An 18,674-nucleotide genomic window follows, 5' to 3' on the forward strand; every position below is an offset into this window, starting at 1 on the left:
AGGGTGCCAGCCAGGCTGCTGCCACAACAGCAAAAGAGCGATGCAGTCTGTCTGTCGAGGTTTCACCTTTCTTTCTTTCTTTCTTTCTCTCTCCCGTTTTTATCTTTTCTCATCCTTTCTTCGCCTAAGCCGCAGTAAACTCATTTCATGCACTTAACTGACATTAATTCAGGGGGTTTTTTTGCTCAAGGGAAGAAAAAAAAAGAATTCCCGTGGCTAGGGATGATGGGTGATGTAGTCCAGCCGTGGTGCACATCTTTCATCTGAATGCGATCTCCAGTGGGCTCTGCACCTCTCCCAGAAGCAGCATTTTCTGAAATCCCCAGTTGTCTTTTTATTTCCGCCTGTGGGGAAAAAATAAGAGTCGGAACGAGAACGAAGCAGAGACGTTTCTTGCCCTCACGTAGAAATATCCGGGTAACGAATTCAGACGTGCTTGTGCTGACGCGAGTTAAGAGGCTCGCACTGGCAGATTGTCCTAAAGAGTCAACACAGCGTCAAGGAGACTCTACTAATTACAAGTGAGGCCTTTGGCCTGTGCCAAAAATGCCCGATATGGAGTGGATGTGTAATCAATCTGCCGCGCGGGACACTTCCCGCCCTTTTGTCCCTATTCTGGGACAAAGTCGCCTTCACCTCAAGAAACGGGGGAGGGAGGAGGAAAGCCGCACTTCCCATTGGCTGTCCTGTACCGGAACGGAGAATGATTGGCCAAGAGGGTGATTACCGCCCTTTTCTCCCGCCCTCCGCCACGTACAGAAGCCCTCTGGGATTGGCTCATCCTTAACGCCAATCATTCCCTTGGCGTTTGTCCCGATCTCCCGGTTTTCCCCTCCCATGAAGTTATTAGTTGGAGACCCGATCCCCTCCAACCGTCTTGGACTGGGAAAGCTGGATATTGATCTGCTTCCTCGGATTGGCTGAGCCCATACAAGGGGAGGGGGAGAGATGCGTGCGCAAGTGTGGGCGGAGCTGCTGACTGCAAGGGCGGCAAGATGGCGGCGGCCGGGCTGAGGGCAATGGTGGGAGTGAAGCGGGTCATTGACTATGCCGTTAAGGTGCGCGCTTCCCGGGCTTTTCGGGTTCTCCTCCTCCCGGACCGTGAATTTCGAAACTGCACACCCGAATTACCTGTCTGTGATTATTTAGGACCCATCTGATCCCTCACAAGCCGCTTCTCTTGAATTAGGCCTTCACAAGCAGTATAAAATCTCCCTCCTGCTTAGTTCCGTGTGGCTTCCTTAGGGGAAGCCGGGTTGCTACGCTTTTTTCTATCCCGGGGTTGTCTATAGACGTGGGAAGGGTGCGGGATTTCATGGTGGTCTTTATCCATCAACCACCGAGAAGGCGATGCCGTCTTCTGTTAGGGACTCTGCTCGCTAGGAATCTTGGGATATGTAGTTCTACCTTCGGGTTGGGGGCAAAGCCTGGCTTTGGAACCTCAGAAAATAGGGTTTGGGGAGTCTTCTGCCAATGCTATGTTTATTTTCTGCTGGCCTGATGAAGAGTTAGAAGGGATTCTTTCCTGCTCTCCCTTTCCGACTTTTAGATGTTGCCAATAGCAATAGCACTTAGACTTATATACCGCTTTATAATTCTTTACAGCTCTCTCTAAGCGGTTTACAGAGTCAGCCTCTTGCCCCCAACAATCTGGGTCCTCATTTTACCTACCTGGAAAGGATGGAAGGCTGAGTCAACCTTGAGCCTGGTGGGATTTGAACCGCCCAAATCGCAGTCAGCCGGCAAGCAGCAGAAGTAGCCTGCAGTACTGCACTCTAACCACTGCACCACTGTGGCTCTTTTACAGGTAGTTCTCAACTTACGACTGTAATCGAGCCCCAAATTTATGTTGCTGAGTGAGACGTGAGTCTTGCCCTGTTTTACCGCTTTTCTTGCCCAAGTTAAGTGAATCTGGCTTCCCCATTGACTTTGCTTGTCGTGAAGTCACAAAGAGGGATCAACGTGACCCCAGGACACAGTAACGGTCATAAATCTTAGCCAAATATGAATTTTAATCACGTGACCATGGGGGTGCTGCAGCGTAAGTGTGAAAAATGCCCATAAGTCACTTTTTTTCAGTGCCATTGTAACTGAACGGTCCACTAAATGAACTGTTGTAAATCGAGGACTACCTGTATACTTTGCTCTCCCTCTTGAGAATATGTGGTAGTCCCTGCTCCTGTTTGTGTCCCAGCCGCAAAGAGTCTTGTGGAATAATAAGTTGGGGTGACTATCCTTGAAACACCAGGTGAGCATTAGGACAGGACAAGCCTCAGTCCAGTACTATAAGCACTACAGGATATACTCTGGCTTTGCAGGTGCTGCCTGCCACAACATCCACTGTAGGTAGGTTGTTTTTAAATATAGCAAGTAGCTCAAAATTACCCAGGGGAAACCTCCATGGTGGCCGAGAATGAATTTGAATTTATGTCTCTGGTCCTAGTCCTCTGTAACTGTTGCGCCTTTGTGACTAGTTTTGTTTTTTTAATGAGCCACATCTCATACTTACTCATTGTGGCTCTTGCTTAGAGATGTTGTATCACTGCACAGTGGATAATGAGAAGAAGAGGGATTGTGTTGGCAGGCATGGTGTTTCGTGTGTATCTGAGTGTAATGTACCATAATTTTCATGTCTGCTCAAGGATAATCATGTGGAAAAAAAAGCAATAATCTGAAATACATGCATAATTTAAAGAATTAAATAAATTAAGCAGATAAGTCTTAATGTTAATTTTGATTTTACCCATCTACCATTTGCTGCTATTTTTTAAAAAAGATACTTCTATTTCATTTCCATACCGTAAAACATATTGTGTATCTATGGAAATTTGACAGCTTCGATCTGTAAACTAAAAATAATATGAAATGAATCAGCTCTGAGGTTACACCAGAACCGTGTGTTTCTAGCAAACTGACACATGACACAGATGGAAAAGAGTCTTGCCTAAGAAATGTATTCCTGGTTAATTTAACAGAAATCTTCAAAGTGCTGTGCATTGTACATGCTTAAATGATCAGACATCTGGTGAAATGAACCTGCTTATTAGTTACTTTTTCAGCTGGTAAAAATGTGTGTGGTTTGTCTTCTTTGGACCAGAGAAAGCTTGCATTAAGCTTGCATTACCAAATCTCATTCTCTTAAAGTTTCTCAACTCCAGCAGCTTTAAAATGAATGCAGCTCAACTCAATCTCCCAGAATTCCCTGAGAGAAGCCAGCCTGGAGGACTCAGTAAGTTGAACCATGTATCTTAAGCCTGCTGAGGTTGAGAAACACCGCCCTACAGAACTGGAAGTGTTTTCTAAGCATTCCCTACTTTTGTGTTTCCCTGAGATACTTCCTTAATAGATTGTCTCCTTCGCAGGTCCGGGTAAAACCAGACAATTCGGGGGTGGTGACCGATGGGGTCAAGCACTCAATGAACCCCTTCTGTGAGATCGCTGTAGAAGAGGCTGTCCGTCTCAAGGAGAAAAAACTTGTCTCGGAGATAATTGCCGTCAGCTGTGGCCCACAGCAGTGCCAGGTAGGAATGCTCTTTCCTTAAGAAGGAGAAGGAAACAAATACCAATCTGAGGTTCTTTTAAGAGTATGGATGTTCTAGTTGGGCCTCAGCCCTTCTCTTTAATAATATCTAGAAGCTTAATTGCCATGCTCTGGAACTGTTATAGTTCCTTTCAGCGTCACCCATCAATATTTATTTGCACAGTGTTGGGTGTGGAATTAAAATTCTGATCATCCTGTATGTAAAAGAATATTACGGTCAATAATTGGAGGTTTTGAAGCCATCTTTATCCGGACATTTATTGTTCCCTCACATGCGTTTTTCCAAAATTTTAGTTTATTTCTGGGATAGAAGAGAATGAGCAAAGTATTTCCATGTCACACCATTGGGATAAATATTCTGGGGCTCCCACTTCATTTGGGCAAGAAGGCTTCTTAGCAAGATGGGTAAATATAAGTCCATTTTCCACAAACAACATTTGTTTTCTCAGGGTCCCTGAACACTGCTGTATTTCAGATCAAGAAGGAATTAAATAGGATAAACTACTTGACATGTTAATGATCGAGTATATATAAATAGTTTCAAGAAGTAGGCTAAAAACAGCAGATTGAAATTAGGAACTTCATTGAAGTTAATCAAGTGCATAGGAATCTGCTTGGGAACGGATGACTCAGCACTACTCTACATGACTTGGAATCATGACAAGCTGAACATGAGCCAGCAGTGTGACATAAATGCAGAAAGACAAACACGAGCTAGGATGCACCAGTAAAAATTCCCAAAGCACCAGAAATAATAGTTCTACTATGTCAGACTGTCCTGAACCATTCCTGTTTCTGGACATCTGACTTCTTAAGAACCATTCAGGCAAAATGAAACAGGTGCACATAAGAACAATGAGGATGATCAAAGTACTGGGAACTAGGCCTCTAGGAGAACTCTTATGTTTAGCCTAAGAAATGATGCATTATTACTCCTCAACTACCTAAGAAAGCACAATCTGTTATCTATTGTTGTAGAGCTCAGGGTACAAAATAATAGATCTAGAAAGCAGAATTCTAGAAAGCAGCAATGTGCAGCAGCAGCCAAAAAAGTTACTGCAATCCTTGGTTGTCTCAACAGAGGCATAGAATCAAAATCGTACGACGTATTAATACCGCTTTATAAAGCCTTAGTAAGACCACACCTGGAATACTGTGTCCAGGTTTGGGCACTGCATTACAAAAAAGAAGTTGAGACTTTGGAAAAAGTGCAAAGATGATTAAGCAGCTAAGATGATTTAGAGCCTGGAGATAAAAACATGAAGAACAGTTGCAGGAATTGGGTCTGGCCAGGCTAGAGAAAAGAAGGACTAGGGGTGACATGATAGGGGCTGCCAGTAGTGGGGAGGGGTCATCTTATTTTCCAAAGCACCAGAAGGCAGGACAAGAAGCAATGGATGGAAACTAATGAAGGAGAGAAGCAGCTTGGAATTAAGGAGAAACTTCCTAACAGTGTGGACAATTAATTAGTGGAACAGAAGTTGTAGGTGCTTCATCACTGGAGGGTTTTAAGAGGAGGCACCTATCTGAAATGGTATGGGGCAAGGGTCTTCAAACTTGGCATGTTTAAGACTTGTGGACTTCAACTCCCAGAATTCCTGAGCTAACATGACTGGAAGAGGAATTCTGGGCGTTGAAGTCCACAAATCTTAAAGCTGTCCAGTTTGAAGACCCCTGGTATAGGGTCTCCTGCTTGAGCAGGGGGCTGGACTAGAAGACCTCCAAGGTCTCTTCCAGATCTATTCTGATTGACTCAGTTCTGACAAACCAACAAAGGAATGATCGGGGGTAAAGTAACTTTCACAGGATGTGTTCAAATAACCATCTTTTAATGGTATTTGCAGTAGTCTGGAGTCCTGTACTAGCAGGCAGTTGAACTTGGTGGCTTGGAGTACCTCCAACTTTCTAATTCGATGGAATAAAAATTATCTCAAAGGGCTGGGCTTAGTTTATTTTATCAAACCTTTCTGATATTGGAAGTTATTATCATTTCTTTATTTAACTTACTACATTTTTACCCCAGTTTTAATACTTAATAAGTAACTAAAAGTGCAAGGCATAGTTAATATTTCATCCTCCTCCTATTTTCCCCACAACATCAAGCCTGTTTGGTGAGTTGGGCTGAGATAAGAGTGACTGGCCCAAAGTCACCCAGCCCTTTTTTCCATGCTTAGGGTGGGACTGGAACTCCCAGCCTCCTGATTTCTAGTCTGGTGCCTTCACTGCATGCACGAAACACCATTCTTCTTTCCAATGCATTTCACCCTTTTCTGTCAGAAACTGTAGCTCGGATTCCTTCCTTTCGTGCAAAGTTCTTGAGTGGGTGGAGTCAAGGGAACGTAGTGAATGAATGGCTTCCCCTAGCTGAGTGTGAAGGGAGAAGGGATAGGGTTGGCTTGGCTTTTCAAAAGGGTCCGGTGGACACCAGGTGGCACCAGCTGCACACAAGAGAACTTGGTGACGTACTTGTCCGTGTGTTGTGTAGGAGGCATCAGTGACATAACTTCTTTCTCTTCAAATAGAGAAACAATGGCCAAAGCAATGGGGAAGTGTAGCTTGACGCTTTTTCAAGGTGGGGTGGATAGAACAGTTGAGATTTGGACTGGGTTTTCAATGTGCATTTATGGAGCTTTCTCGTCTGAAGTACAGAAGGCCATAAAACAAGTTTTGGAAGATAAGGGATTCCAAATATGTTTGTGCCTTATAACAGATCCAAGGCAAGCAAACAGGATTTTTTTTTTAAAAAAAAAGAATAATAACAATCATGATATCTACAAGCCAGAACTATTTGTAAAATTATTACCTGCGGGAGTCAAATTAATATGAAATGGTAGTTCAGAGGATAGGAAATCACTTCAGGAGTGAATTATGCCTTAGACAGACTTACACATGGCAAATTTAATACTGCATTTCAGTCCTAAAGAACAAGAATGTTTATACAGAGAGCATTCTTCTTGCTTCTTTATAATCGTTTGACAAAGACCTCTACTGAAATTCTTCCAGTGGTCAATGGAGCAAAGGAACATATGTTCTGCCCCCTTCTCTTCTAGGATTAAGCCAAATGCCAGTTTGATTTAGTGGTTAAAGCGTCAAATTAGAGACCAGGGGATTGGGAGTTCTAGTCCCACCTTAGCCACGAAATCCTGCTAAGTGACTTTGGGCCAGTCACTCCCTCTCAGCCCAACTCACCTCGGAGGGTTGTTGCGGGGGAGAGGGAGAAGGAAGAAGGACTGTTAGGTATGTTCTCTGCCCTGAGATATGTGTGTGTGTGTGTGTGTGTGTGTGAATGGCAGGATAAAAATCTTTGCTTTTTTAAATGTATAGCTTGGAGCATAGACTGTCTGCAGTCAAAGATGGTGCTCCTGCCACTGCCTTCCAGTAGCATTCTTGGACTCAGGTGTGATGCCAAAATTGGATCTTTCCTGCTCTTTTCCTGAGGTCCCAATGTTTTTTTTTTTATATATATTGTGTCTCTGGTGTTTTCAACTTCAGCTTCTGACAGTAGGTGATTCAGCCAGGCCTCCTTTTGCCCCTCCCCTCCCCAGACCTGGCTGTATTCTATTTTCTGTCAATGAGGCTTCCTGACAGCTCCGCCCGTCATTGGTTATTTTCTGCACTGCTGCTCCCACTTTCTCATGACCTTCACTTGCTGGGTTGCTCATTAGTTTTTTTTTTTAAAAAATTATTTATTTTTGGCTGCCCTGCCTTTCCTCAAGCGTCAGTCTGCTGCTGATAATCTCTTAGTCTCAGAGATATGGTGGGGGGGATATCTCCAAGGCTGCCTTCCCCTTCTGTGACCGGTTATTTTCTCTGGTAGTATAAAGGATCTGCCTGGCACCGGGTTTGCCTTTACATCTGCTAGCTCAGCAGCTTCTGTGCATCTGATAACAAATGCGTCTTGTACCTTGGCTGGGTTCCCAGTGGGGAGACCTCCCCTTCCTCCCTAGACTTTCTAACGGTTGCTATCAACAACGCTGGAAAAGCAATCTCCGGTTCATTCATGCTAGCCTCGTACATCATTAAAACATCACATCAATTGTCTTTCAGCTCAGCGTAAGATAAATATTCCATATGGACAGCATTTCCACCAAATGACAAGATACGGGGAATAGGTGTGCTTGGTGGAAGACACATGCCCACATTAAATCTCAGCCTTGGCTTTCAAGCGTCTTTAGAATAGCATTGTTTCTTTTGTGTTAGCTATCTCTGTTGCGAGTGAAGTGAATAGGTCTGATTTGTGAATGGGGACCAGTGCAGTGGCGGTTTATCTTATAAATGCTTTTGCACCTTGGGCGAAACAATGGGGCTGTTCTCCGGCGTGAACATTCACAGGTTGCTGCTGTACAGTTTCTGACAATCTCTTCCGTCATTTCGTTGATATGTTACCTACCACAGTGGAATTGCAGGTTCGGAGCAGAAGATGGGCATACGGGTTTTCAAAGGATGCTCCAAGTAAAAATGCAAGAGAGATGGGGTTGCAGCTCAGCCTAATAAGGGAGTTGGCAAGTAAGCCCAATGTTAAATAGACACACGGGGGACCTGAATTCCAGTTTAGCCGTAATATTCATTGGACAGTTGTATTTTCAGCCTGGGCTGCCTGCAAGGAGGGTTGTGAAGGTGAAATAAAGTAGTTCCACATAGGTTGCTTTGAATTCCAATGTTCCTGTTAGCAAGGATATGAGGCAGCCCAACTCTGGAATTCCCAGGGCCCTGGGTACCGCTTTACATAATTGGGTTTCGAGCGATGTTTTTTCAAACTTGGCATCTTGGAAGATGTTTGGACTTCAACTCCCAGAATTCCCCAGCCCAATATTTGTTGGCTGGGGAATTCTGGGATTGAAATTTCACACATCTTTAAATCGTCATGTTTGCAAAACTCTGGTTTATCACATTTTCCATCTTAAGGTCGGAATGCAGTTACAGTGTGATGGTTATCTGCCTTTAACCTATCTTTCTCTAGCTATCCAAAGTCTGCTGCAATAAATGTTTTTGGATGAGGGCTGAGTTATGAAAACTGTAACAGTAACAGAGTTGGAAGGGACCTTGGAGGTCATCTAGTCCAACCCCCTGATCTCCCAGAAAGACATGTACTATTTCTGATAGATGGCTGTCCAGTCTCTTCTTAAGAGCCTCCAGTGTTGGGGCAACCACAGTTTCCAATTGCCAAACTCTTAACGTGGTTCCCCAGTTGTCATTAGGCGCTGGCTACCAAATGCTTTAAAACAGAAAGAGAACTTTAGGTCAGACTCCCACTCTAGAACAAAACCGGAGTTTTACAAATGCTGGCCAAACATTCACATTTGGAGGCCTGGTTTTTTTTTTTTTTTTTGGTCGCATCTGCAGGAGACGATCCGCACGGCCCTTGCAATGGGAGCTGACCGGGGTGTCCATGTGGAGATTCCTGCAAAGGACTACGAGAGCCTGACCCCCTTCCAGGTTTCAAAGATCCTGGCAGCACTTGCCAAGAAGGAAAGTGTGAATCTGCTGCTGCTAGGGAAGCAGGTGAGAGAAAAGGAAGGGAAGGGCTGCCTTTGGCGCAGGTAAATATTCCATGTGGAAATCAGTGGTGTTCTGAATTCTGGGCAGTCTCCACCCAAGGCTAAGTTTCTAGGCCTTCACGTTTTTGAGAAGACAGAAGGCCAAAGTATAGGTAGACCTCGAGTAACAGAACCTGCCCATTATGGTCGTAATTCATGATAGCCATAAAATGAGTCATACTACAGATCCAATTTTACAACCTTTTTTATGGTGGTCATTAAACAACTCCACAGACATTTAGCAAACCACTAGCTCTTCTATCAGTGTGGTTTTTGCCAAAAACCAGAAGTAAATGCTGGTTTTGGACAAAACTGTTGTAAAACGTGGTCACTTGATTGCAGAAGGCTGCAGACGGCTGTAAACAATCTTGGAACTTCAAATATAAATCAGAAGTATCCCCAAGTAGGCCTGATAGAACTTCAAACAATCGCTAAGTGACTGTCTGAGTCATAAGTCAAGGATTAGCTGTGCCCAACCAGTTGGCATTTCGTACATGGTAAAAGAGCAGAAGCTTACTCTGGATAGCAACAGAGCAGGGAGTACGTGCATTTCCAATCTGATAAAGTTGACATGGCCAAGGAAGTGGACTCCACTACTCAACTGAGACAGATGGCAAGCAAGGAAACTCCCATGCCCAAAGGGCCAAGCCCACCAGGCCTGAGGCCAGAAGAGGCAGAGCTGAGCTTTGCAAAGCTGATGGCTTTCCAAGAAAATGCAGGCGTGGAGCCGATCGGGCAAGGCTTATACCGTCCTCCCTGATAGCTGGAAAGCTGGGCTATGAGCCATTCAGGGTTTCAGGAAGGAATGGCAAAATATGGCACAATGTTTTATTTATTTATTTTCCCCCCTTACTAGCTGAAGCTGCTTTTCTGGCCCTAAAAAATGGGGACCCTGGTTTTGGGTCTTTACTGAGCACAAGCCTTTCTGAGTTTGTTTAATGTTGCGGCTGTTGATTTTCCTCAGAAGGAAAGGGCGGCATGAAAGTAGAAAAGTCAAACCAGCCCTACCTTGTACTGAAAAGGTGCGTTTACTTGTGTACATACGCATTCTTGTGATCTTAACATTCCCCAAGCCAAGTTTTGCAGCGAAACCAATCATCCCCACGTAGCAGCATCCTTTATAGTACATATTTCCTGGTCATTATTGGGTGGTGGGGAGCGAAATTAACCTGTAAAACCAGCAATACTTCCTGTGACCTTCCTCCTCTCTCCCTCTTTTTTTCTTCTCTCTCTCTCCACCTCAGGCCATTGATGATGACTGTAACCAGACAGGGCAGATGACGGCTGCATTTCTTGACTGGCCCCAGGTAAATTAGAAACCTCTCTGTGCCCCTGTGCTTAAAGGTACAAAGCTGTTTCCTTTGCTTCAGTGAATGAAACAGTCAGATGGAGAGGTGAATGGTTAGTTTGTTACTTTGCTGCTCTAGAACAAATAGTCTTGTAGTAAAAGAAGACGATGGGGGGAGAAACAGGAGGCCGGCAGAGTGGGTAGAATAGTCCCTGTGCTGTGTAACTCTGTTTGGTAGCCAGCAATGAAATACAGCAGCCTGTTGGTCGAGGAATGGAATTCAGTTTTTTTTTTCTAGCTCCCAGATGACCACTGTAGATTTAAGAAAGTTGATGTGCAAAAGGAGGAATTGTTCTTGAAAATATTGGGCTTACACAGAAAACACGGTCCTTCAAGACAGCCAGCGTTTCACTTTTGTTTTGTGCATTCACTGCCTACTTGTCTACACTGATAGATTTGTACAAAAAATGTATCTCTCTCCTGCTTCTCCACAACCCGAGAATATAAATTCTTTTCATTTGTTCATTTTGTTTGCAATAGAAATCTCCATGCCTTATTTTAAAGGCAGTTAGTCCTTTGGTCATGTTTTCTTCATCTTCCCATAGGAATTAATCCTTCACGGAGGCTCTTTTTTTTCCCTTCTTTTATACGGCTGGATTTGTGGTCTAATAAGCGGGGCAGGCAAAACTTGTTAGTGTCCAGCTCAAATTTTACGCTTGCACCTTGGTCACATTTCCAGAGAGATGGTCACGGCGATGACTGCCGGCTTGATAATGGAGTTGAAGGCAGGTGAAGTGTGCAGGCCTTTCTACAATTCACTGGGTCGGGGTGTTTTTTGTTTGGCTAGAACCTGCTTTGCTCGGCAGGGCAATAGGCAGGATGCATTTCACTTGGAGCCCTTGCAGATACATCACAGAGGCTGGCAGCCTCGGCTTTATGGTATTTTAATTCTGGGATGCATCATGTTGTCAAGAACTTAATTGCTTAGCTCAGTGGTCCCCAACCTTTTGGGCACCAGAGGCTAGTTGCATGGAGAGAAGTTTTTCCCCAGACCAGATCAGGCTTGGCTTGTATGCACAGCCCAGTTGCTGGCATGCCATGGTCCAGTGCCTAACCACGGCCCGGGGGCTGGGGACCCCTGGCCTACCTGGTGTGCTGCCTGGATGTTCTGACCCAGCTCCCCAAACACGACAAACCCTCTGTAGTTGAAGCAATGATTCCTTTATTAGGAGCGCCAGCAGCCCTGGCAAAAAGTGTGTCTCTCAACGCAGGCTAACAAGTCTGTCCAGCCAGGAGATGAATAGTTGTCTGTCACACCTATTCATCTCCTCCCCCTGCCTTTTATCCCCAGAGCTAGAGTGGGGCTTTGCTAGTGGGGGTGGATCTTCCGTCCCAAGGACTGGCCCATAGATTTCCACTGCTCTCCTCTCCTCTGCCTTCTGCGTATCCACGTATCAGGCATTGGACCCAGCTGTTCCTCCTCTTCCTCATCAGCCACCTCCAGACCTGGGGGACCGTTGACTCTCCATCTGAGGGCTGATGGACAGCCCAGGCTCCGCCTCTGTCTCTCTTTCTGCCAGCTCCATTCCCTCTTCCCCCTCGGAGCTCTCAGGTTGCCCTGATGCTGACCCTGACTCCCACGTCTCCTCCTCCTCTGATTTGGCTGCCAGAGGGGCTGGTGGCCGACAAACCGCAACACTGGATTTTGAAGATGGCATTGCAGTAAAGCCACCTCAGCTGTGTGTGTAGACAGATTAGTATCGTCTCTTAATCCCCACTTATGACTGAGAATTGTTTTCTTAAATAGGGTGATTTGAAAAGACTGCTACGATGTGGAGGTGTGCGCATCGACACCCCTCACATAGCCCCTGTTGAAGGAGTTTCCATTTGGGACAAATCACGCTTGCCCTGCTTTTCATGGAAGCAGCTCTTCTTTTTCCTCGGCAGGGAACCTTCGCTTCAGAAGTGAGCCTGGATGGGGACTGGCTGAAGGTCGAGCGGGAAATCGACGGGGGTCTCGAGACGGTGCGCCTGAAGCTGCCTGCTGTGGTGACTGCCGATTTGCGACTGAATGAGCCTCGCTACGCGACTCTGCCCAACATCATGGTAGGATCCTGACGCCTCTTTCTTACTCTGCTGCTCCTTACCTGCTTCCAGCAGACCATCACAGCAGGCGTATGGCTTTAAGATTAAAGAGAAAGGCTTCCCTGGGCATCATTTCGGAGCTCCGTGGCTTTGGAGAAGAGAGAGGTGGAACTTGGAGTTTCTGGGAAACTGATGGAACATTTTGATAGTGACATGAAACTCCTCCTGATAAAACTGGACGGAAACGTAGAATAGTTCACTTTACTTTATTGTCACTGCACTTCGTACAACGAAATCGAACACCATCTTCAGGGCACATCATGACCATGATATTAAACACAAACACACATCCTTCACCCTTCGCACATTGAATTGAAAACCACCTGTCACCGCACCAACACTGCACTATACAGCAGAATTCAATAGAGGGCCCAAAGGAGGACTGTAGAACAGTGGTGGGATTCAAATAGTTTTATCACCGGTTTGGTGGGCGTGGCTTGGTGGGCGTGCTTTGTGCGCATGCAACAAACGCGCACTTTGCACAGGGGCGCAGAAGCGTTCTAACTCGCCTCCTGCAAGCCTGCATAATCCTGGTTGTTTCAGCAGCTGCCGCGCAACACTCTTCTGTGCCACACAAAGCAGCTGCACTTCAAATTCAGAGGATGAAGGTGCTTTTCACACTGCAACAGTGTGAAAAGCAGGTCTAAGTCACTTCAGTGCCATTGTAATTTCGAATGGTCACTAAGTGAACTGTTGTAAGTCAAGAACTATGTGTTGAACATCTGTAAGTGTTAAAAGCGAAGTGCTCCAGTAACAGAAGGGGAGCTGTAGGTTTGCACGGAAGCCTTGACCTTTCCTGTCCCCCTTCTGTTGGTTCTCTGTATCCCAGGAACAGCTGGTCATAAAACTAGAAGAAAATTTATCCGGCAAAACTAGTCCGTGGTGGGTTAATTGTTCCCCGTTCCCCTCTTCTTTCCCAGAAAGCCAAAAAGAAGAAAATGGAGATGGTGAAGCCATCTGATCTTGGTGTGGATCTCACGCCTCGAGTGAAGACTCTGAGCGTGGAAGATCCTCCTCAGCGGAAGGCCGGAGTCAAAGTGGAAACGGTGGAAGATTTAGTTGCGAAGTTGAAAGAGATCGGGCGGATCTGAGCTCTTGGGCAATTTCGGTAAGAGGGAAAAAAGGGGGTATGGAGTAGGCTGGTGCTGCACAAACTCACTGCAACTATAGTCCTCAACTTACAGCCATTATGGAATCTGCCCACCAGGGTCATAAGTCGTGGCACTTGTAAATTTGGGACAGTCACATGAACAATCCCAATTTTATGACCTTTTTTGCAGTGGTAATTAAGTGAACTAATGGTTCACTATGAAGGCAGTTTTGCCAAAAAACAACAACAACAATGGAAGTAAATGTCGGGTTTTGGCAAAGCCATCATAAAAGGTGGTCATCTGAATGTAGGATGCTGAAATGGCCCTAAATGCAAATAACCATAAATTTTGCAGACATAAGAACCTTTTTGACTCTTAAGGCAAAGTTTGATCTGTAGGATGACAAATTGTGTTCCCTTTTAAGTCGTCTTCTTCCAGTGTCCATTTATTGTTGTTGTGGTTGTTGTTAGTTGCGAAGTCGTGTCCGACCCATCGCGACCCCATGGACAACATTCCCCCAGGCCTTCCTGTCCTCTACCATCCCCCGGAGTCCATTTAAGCTCACACCAACTGCTTCAGTGACTCCCATCAAGCCACCTCCTTCTCTGCGGTCCACTTCTTCTTTTGCCCTCAACCTTTCCCAACATTAGGGTCTTCTCCAGTGAGTCCTTCCTTCTCATGAGGTGGCCAAAGTCTTTGAGTTTCCTCTTCAGGATCTGGCCTTCTAAAGAGCAGTCAGGGTTGATCTCCTCTAGGACTGACCGGTTCGATTGCCTTACAGTCCAAGGGACTCGCAGGAGTCTCCTCCAGCACCAGAGTTCAAAGGCCTCCATTCTTTGGCGCTCAGCCTTCCTTATGGTCCACAGCCATACTTTGCAACTGGGAAAACCAGAGCCTTGACTATACACACTTTATACGCCCATTTATAATGAGATGAATTAGTAAAATCCAGGGTGTTGGCCAGGGTGGGAATGTAGATGACTCGGTTTCCCACCCCAGGTATGTGCCAAAGTGGACCCTTTATTTTCTTCCTCCTTATAAGGAGAACTCTTACAGCTGTCTCCTCTTTCTTCGTGGAAAAAAATATATATTTGTGAGGAAAGGAGAACTGCAAAGGATTAAAGTAGTGGATGTTTGGGGCGGATTGATATCAATATTCAATTAATTGTGTCCCCATAATTTAAAAGAATCTGACACATTTAGTAGATTAATGGCTCAATTGAGAGAATGGCCCTTGTTTCCCTGATGAATTTGTTCTGGTGATTATGGGGATTTCACACTTGGTAACAGCTCCCTAGAGGAGAGCCACTGGGTCCCAGCTTCAATCTCCCTGACGTTGTGCAGCCCACTTGTCTTTCCTGTTCCTGCCTTTTTGCCCAATATTTTTGCCATCAGGTTTCAGAGTCTTCCAAAGGCCTGAATTTATTTTTCCTGAAAAAAATAAAAGGAAATGGATGCAAATCTGCTTTGATTTATTAAACCCCTGAGCACTAAAATAAGATTTTCTTGGCTCCACATGCCGCAGAGAATCAAAGCCATGAACTCACTGAGGTTCATAGTGACTTTAAAAAAAAAAAAAAACCACGGCTAAAATCTGCTCTGTTTAAACTGGAAGGGAACATACAGCAATATGTAAAGCGTGTTTGAGCTATCCTAAACAGGCACATCTGTTGTAATGTGAAGAAGACAGATAGGCCAGAATGTAGTTTATCTTATTTATTGCACGGGTCTCCCTGATCTCAAGATACAGATATTATATTCCCCAGACCACAACTCTGGGATGTACGTTGGGCTGCGAAGGAATGATTTCCCCCAAAACGTGTCTCCGTTTTGGGTCTAAATCCAAATCCAGCCATGGAAACCATTTTTGTTTCTGCCACTTTTGCTTTCTGTCCAGCTTGGGCCAACTGGGTTTCATTTGGTTTGTCCATTTGATCCATTCAGTTCAAACAGTGTCAAGCTGTGTCCATATTTTTTTCTAAATTAGATTTTTTTGGGGGGTGGGAAGGGTGGGAAGGGCACCTTTTGTGCAGAGCTTTCTGCATTGCCTCACCAGTTTGAAACGCATTCGATTGGACAGTCAAATCAGAAAGCCAGCTCAGTTGAATCTCCTTCAAACCGAGACTCTCGTGCAGCGCTGCATTGCCTAAAATGTGATGCGTGAAGATTTCCAAGGGCCCAGAGGGAGAAGCAAGGGCCATTGACTGATGAGTCATCCCTAGGTTTCATTTTTACTGTTGGGCCTTTTATCTCATTAAAAATGGAAATAAAGACTGCAAGAGCTGTGTGGCTGGAGAAGACTAGCGCCCATCAAATCCAGCCTTGTCTCCAGCTGCGGATGGCCAGATGACCCTTGGAAACACTCGAATCCTAACAGCCTCCGGATCCGTTTGATGCATGCTGGTTTTGGAGCTGCGCTGCTCCATCGCATCCTGAGAGTTCCCACTCTATGTCCAAGATCCTACCCTGAGATAGGCCTCTCTTTCATGATAACTCCCTCATGCTGGCATTTTAGCAAGCGAAGTAAATGGTCAGCAGTATTTTAAGTGTTTCGTTTTTTGTTATTGATTAGATGAAGACATTTCTTTTGAAAATATTGCCAGTGAATGAATATATCCCTCCAACCCTGATGGATGGTATTTTGTAGTATCAACATAAAAAAAAACAACCTTCAGTCATTTATAATCATCTTAAGAAGGATATGTCCCGTCCATTGAGGCCTCCTCTCCCAGATCCATCATCACGGAGCCCATTGTTTTTGGATTTTCTTTGGGTTTCTTACCCTTCCACAGGATTTTTCACAACATTTAGCAAGAAATGAAGACGTGCTCCTAATGTATCTACCATAACTTTATATAAAGGTTGCAATTGTTCTTTTTTTTAAGGGGGGGGGGGTGTGAAAATAAACATCTCTTTTATGAATCCCAGTAGGTTACAAAGTATGTCATTTTCCACAATATGCAAGCTATTGAAAAAAAAATCCATTATATCATCAGAGATTAAAGACTAGGCATTTGTACATGAGAAAGATCCATTTTCTCAAGTTAATCAACTTCCACAAATAGTTTTTCTTTATTTGAATTATAGGGCAGCTTTACCCAGCCTGATTGATTCCCACCATTTTGGTTTATTTCTTCCATCCTCCCCAGCTAACTGAGGCTTTTCAAATACCTATTGAGTTGTCAACATATTTGACTTGTAACATGCCTGAATTGGACTGTTTTTTTAAAAGCTCTGAACATCCTTAATTGGTAGAACACTGGCTTTTTATTTATTTATTTATAAAGTATCTCAATCTCTAGGAGCTATACAGAAACTTGACACCAGAGGCCAATTTTAATGACTCATTCATGATGAGGTTCTGTTGCTAAGTATAGTTCTAATAACAGGCCTAAATACAGACCCCTCACATCCTGGACATAAATTGTTTCAACTTCTACACTGAAAACGACCCTATAGGGCACTGTACACCAGAACAACTAGACACAAGGACAGTTTTTTCCCCAAATGCCATCACTCTGCTAAGCAACTAATTCCCACAACACTGTCAAATTATTTACTAAGACTGTATTACTATTCTTCTCATCCTTCCCATTACCTATCTCCTCCCATTTATGATTATAACTTTGTTGCTTGTATCTTTACAATTTATATTGTTTTATTTAATTTCGTGATATGATTTGACTGCTTATTAGTAACCTATGACTATCACTAAGTGTTGTATCTTATGATTCTTGATGTATGTATTTTTTATGTACACTGAGAGCCTATGCACCAAAGACAAATTCCTTGTGTGTCACATCACACTTGCCCAATAAAGAATTCTATCTGTCTTCTATCTAAAGGATCCCTTTTGTCTCTCTTTCAGCCTTGCCCCGAGATGCTGCTATGGGTGGATCTCCTAGGAATGGGTGTGGCCTTCATAGAGCCTGTCTTCCTGTCTCTCGAGAGAGCCCGTCCTGTCGGGACCCGGTCCCTCTGAAATCACAAACCATGCTGCCTTCCATCTCAGCTGGCCGCTGGAGAGAGCCAAACGAGAGTTGAATTCTATTTTCTGTACTAATGATGGGTTGGTTTGCAATAAATGTCATGTGATCTTTGAAGGTGCTGGGAGCAAATGTCATGTCTCCGTTGTTTTCTTTGCATTCCCAATTAATTGCTTTAATCCTGCAGTAAATGATCTGCCCTGGGCATTCAAAAGGGTTTCTTTTTTGTGTGTTTGTGTGTTTTGTTTTTAATGGCCCATGGTTTGTAGATGTAGTGTCTGAACAGCTCACCTCTTTTCTTTTTTTTTTTTTGCAAAGCATAGTTGGAGGCAAACTTTCCTTCATTAAACGGGTGCAGAATTTGCAGGATTTTTGGGACTAGCACCGAGTTCTTGTTGGCTTTTAGACAAAAAAAGAAAACCACAAAAAAAGCAAAGCCGTGGTTCTTTTCTCTACACCGTGAGGAGCCTTTTTTGGGAAATATTCTGTTTATAGCCCTCTGTCTTTTTGTTGCCAATGTCTCTGGCATCTGAAAAAAGGTAGTTAAACATTGTGCAGGTTTATGCTCTATTCAGATCAGTCTCCAAGGTACTGCTCAGCTCAGCCTTTAAATAATAATAACCTGAAACTGACACAGCTGTCAATATCTAGAAGCCCATTTCACTTGGGTTGCCCTTCGGTTGCCCTTCTATTTGTGTAGGCTAGCTCTTTAAGCGGAAGTTGAGAAAGAAGACGTACTTTGATTATCTAGCAACCCTTTATAGATTTTTTTCCCCTGGTTCTCTAAAATTAGCATAGCGGGGTTTATGGCTCCATCTTTCCAAGACAGACGCGAAATGTCCTTTTTCAGGGCTCATTGGATCAAAGGGGCCTTCAGAAGCTTTCTTTGAGGTCGGGCTGGGTCCAAAGCCTTCCTTGCATCTCATATTCATAAGGGAGGAAACAGCAGGAGGTTTATTGACAATGCACATCTAATCTATGTCAGTTCGCTTCTGACTAGGACAAGAGAGAGGGATGCATATGTATGGTTTGTCCCTCAAAACAATCCAGCGCGTTTTCTCTTCACATAAGAGCATTCTGCCGCCT

General features: G+C 44.4%; 1 protein-coding gene across 2 annotated transcripts; it reads left to right on the forward strand.

The window, feature by feature from the left end:
* The first annotated feature begins 797 nt into the window (after positions 1–797).
* On the forward strand, positions 798–17,720 carry ETFB (electron transfer flavoprotein subunit beta). Of its 2 annotated transcripts, XM_087971018.1 has the most exons (8): positions 832–1,058; positions 1,606–1,807; positions 3,363–3,521; positions 8,885–9,043; positions 10,323–10,385; positions 12,314–12,472; positions 13,432–13,619; positions 17,471–17,720. In XM_087971018.1, the coding sequence occupies exons 3-7, from the start codon at positions 3,417–3,419 to the stop codon at positions 13,600–13,602; spliced, it is 657 nt and encodes a 218-aa protein (XP_087827144.1). In that variant the 5' UTR covers positions 832–1,058; positions 1,606–1,807; positions 3,363–3,416; the 3' UTR covers positions 13,603–13,619; positions 17,471–17,720. The 2 variants fall into 2 exon arrangements, with proteins under 2 accessions (XP_026540362.1, XP_087827144.1); XM_026684577.2 differs by lacking the exon at positions 1,606–1,807 and having other exon boundaries at positions 798–1,058.
* The last annotated feature ends 954 nt before the right edge of the window (positions 17,721–18,674 follow it).

Source organism: Notechis scutatus, chromosome 8 (assembly GCF_049901735.1).
Source record: "Notechis scutatus isolate UNSWTSFEM ecotype Mainland chromosome 8, rNotScu1.2, whole genome shotgun sequence".
Classification (NCBI taxonomy): domain Eukaryota; kingdom Metazoa; phylum Chordata; class Lepidosauria; order Squamata; family Elapidae; genus Notechis; species Notechis scutatus.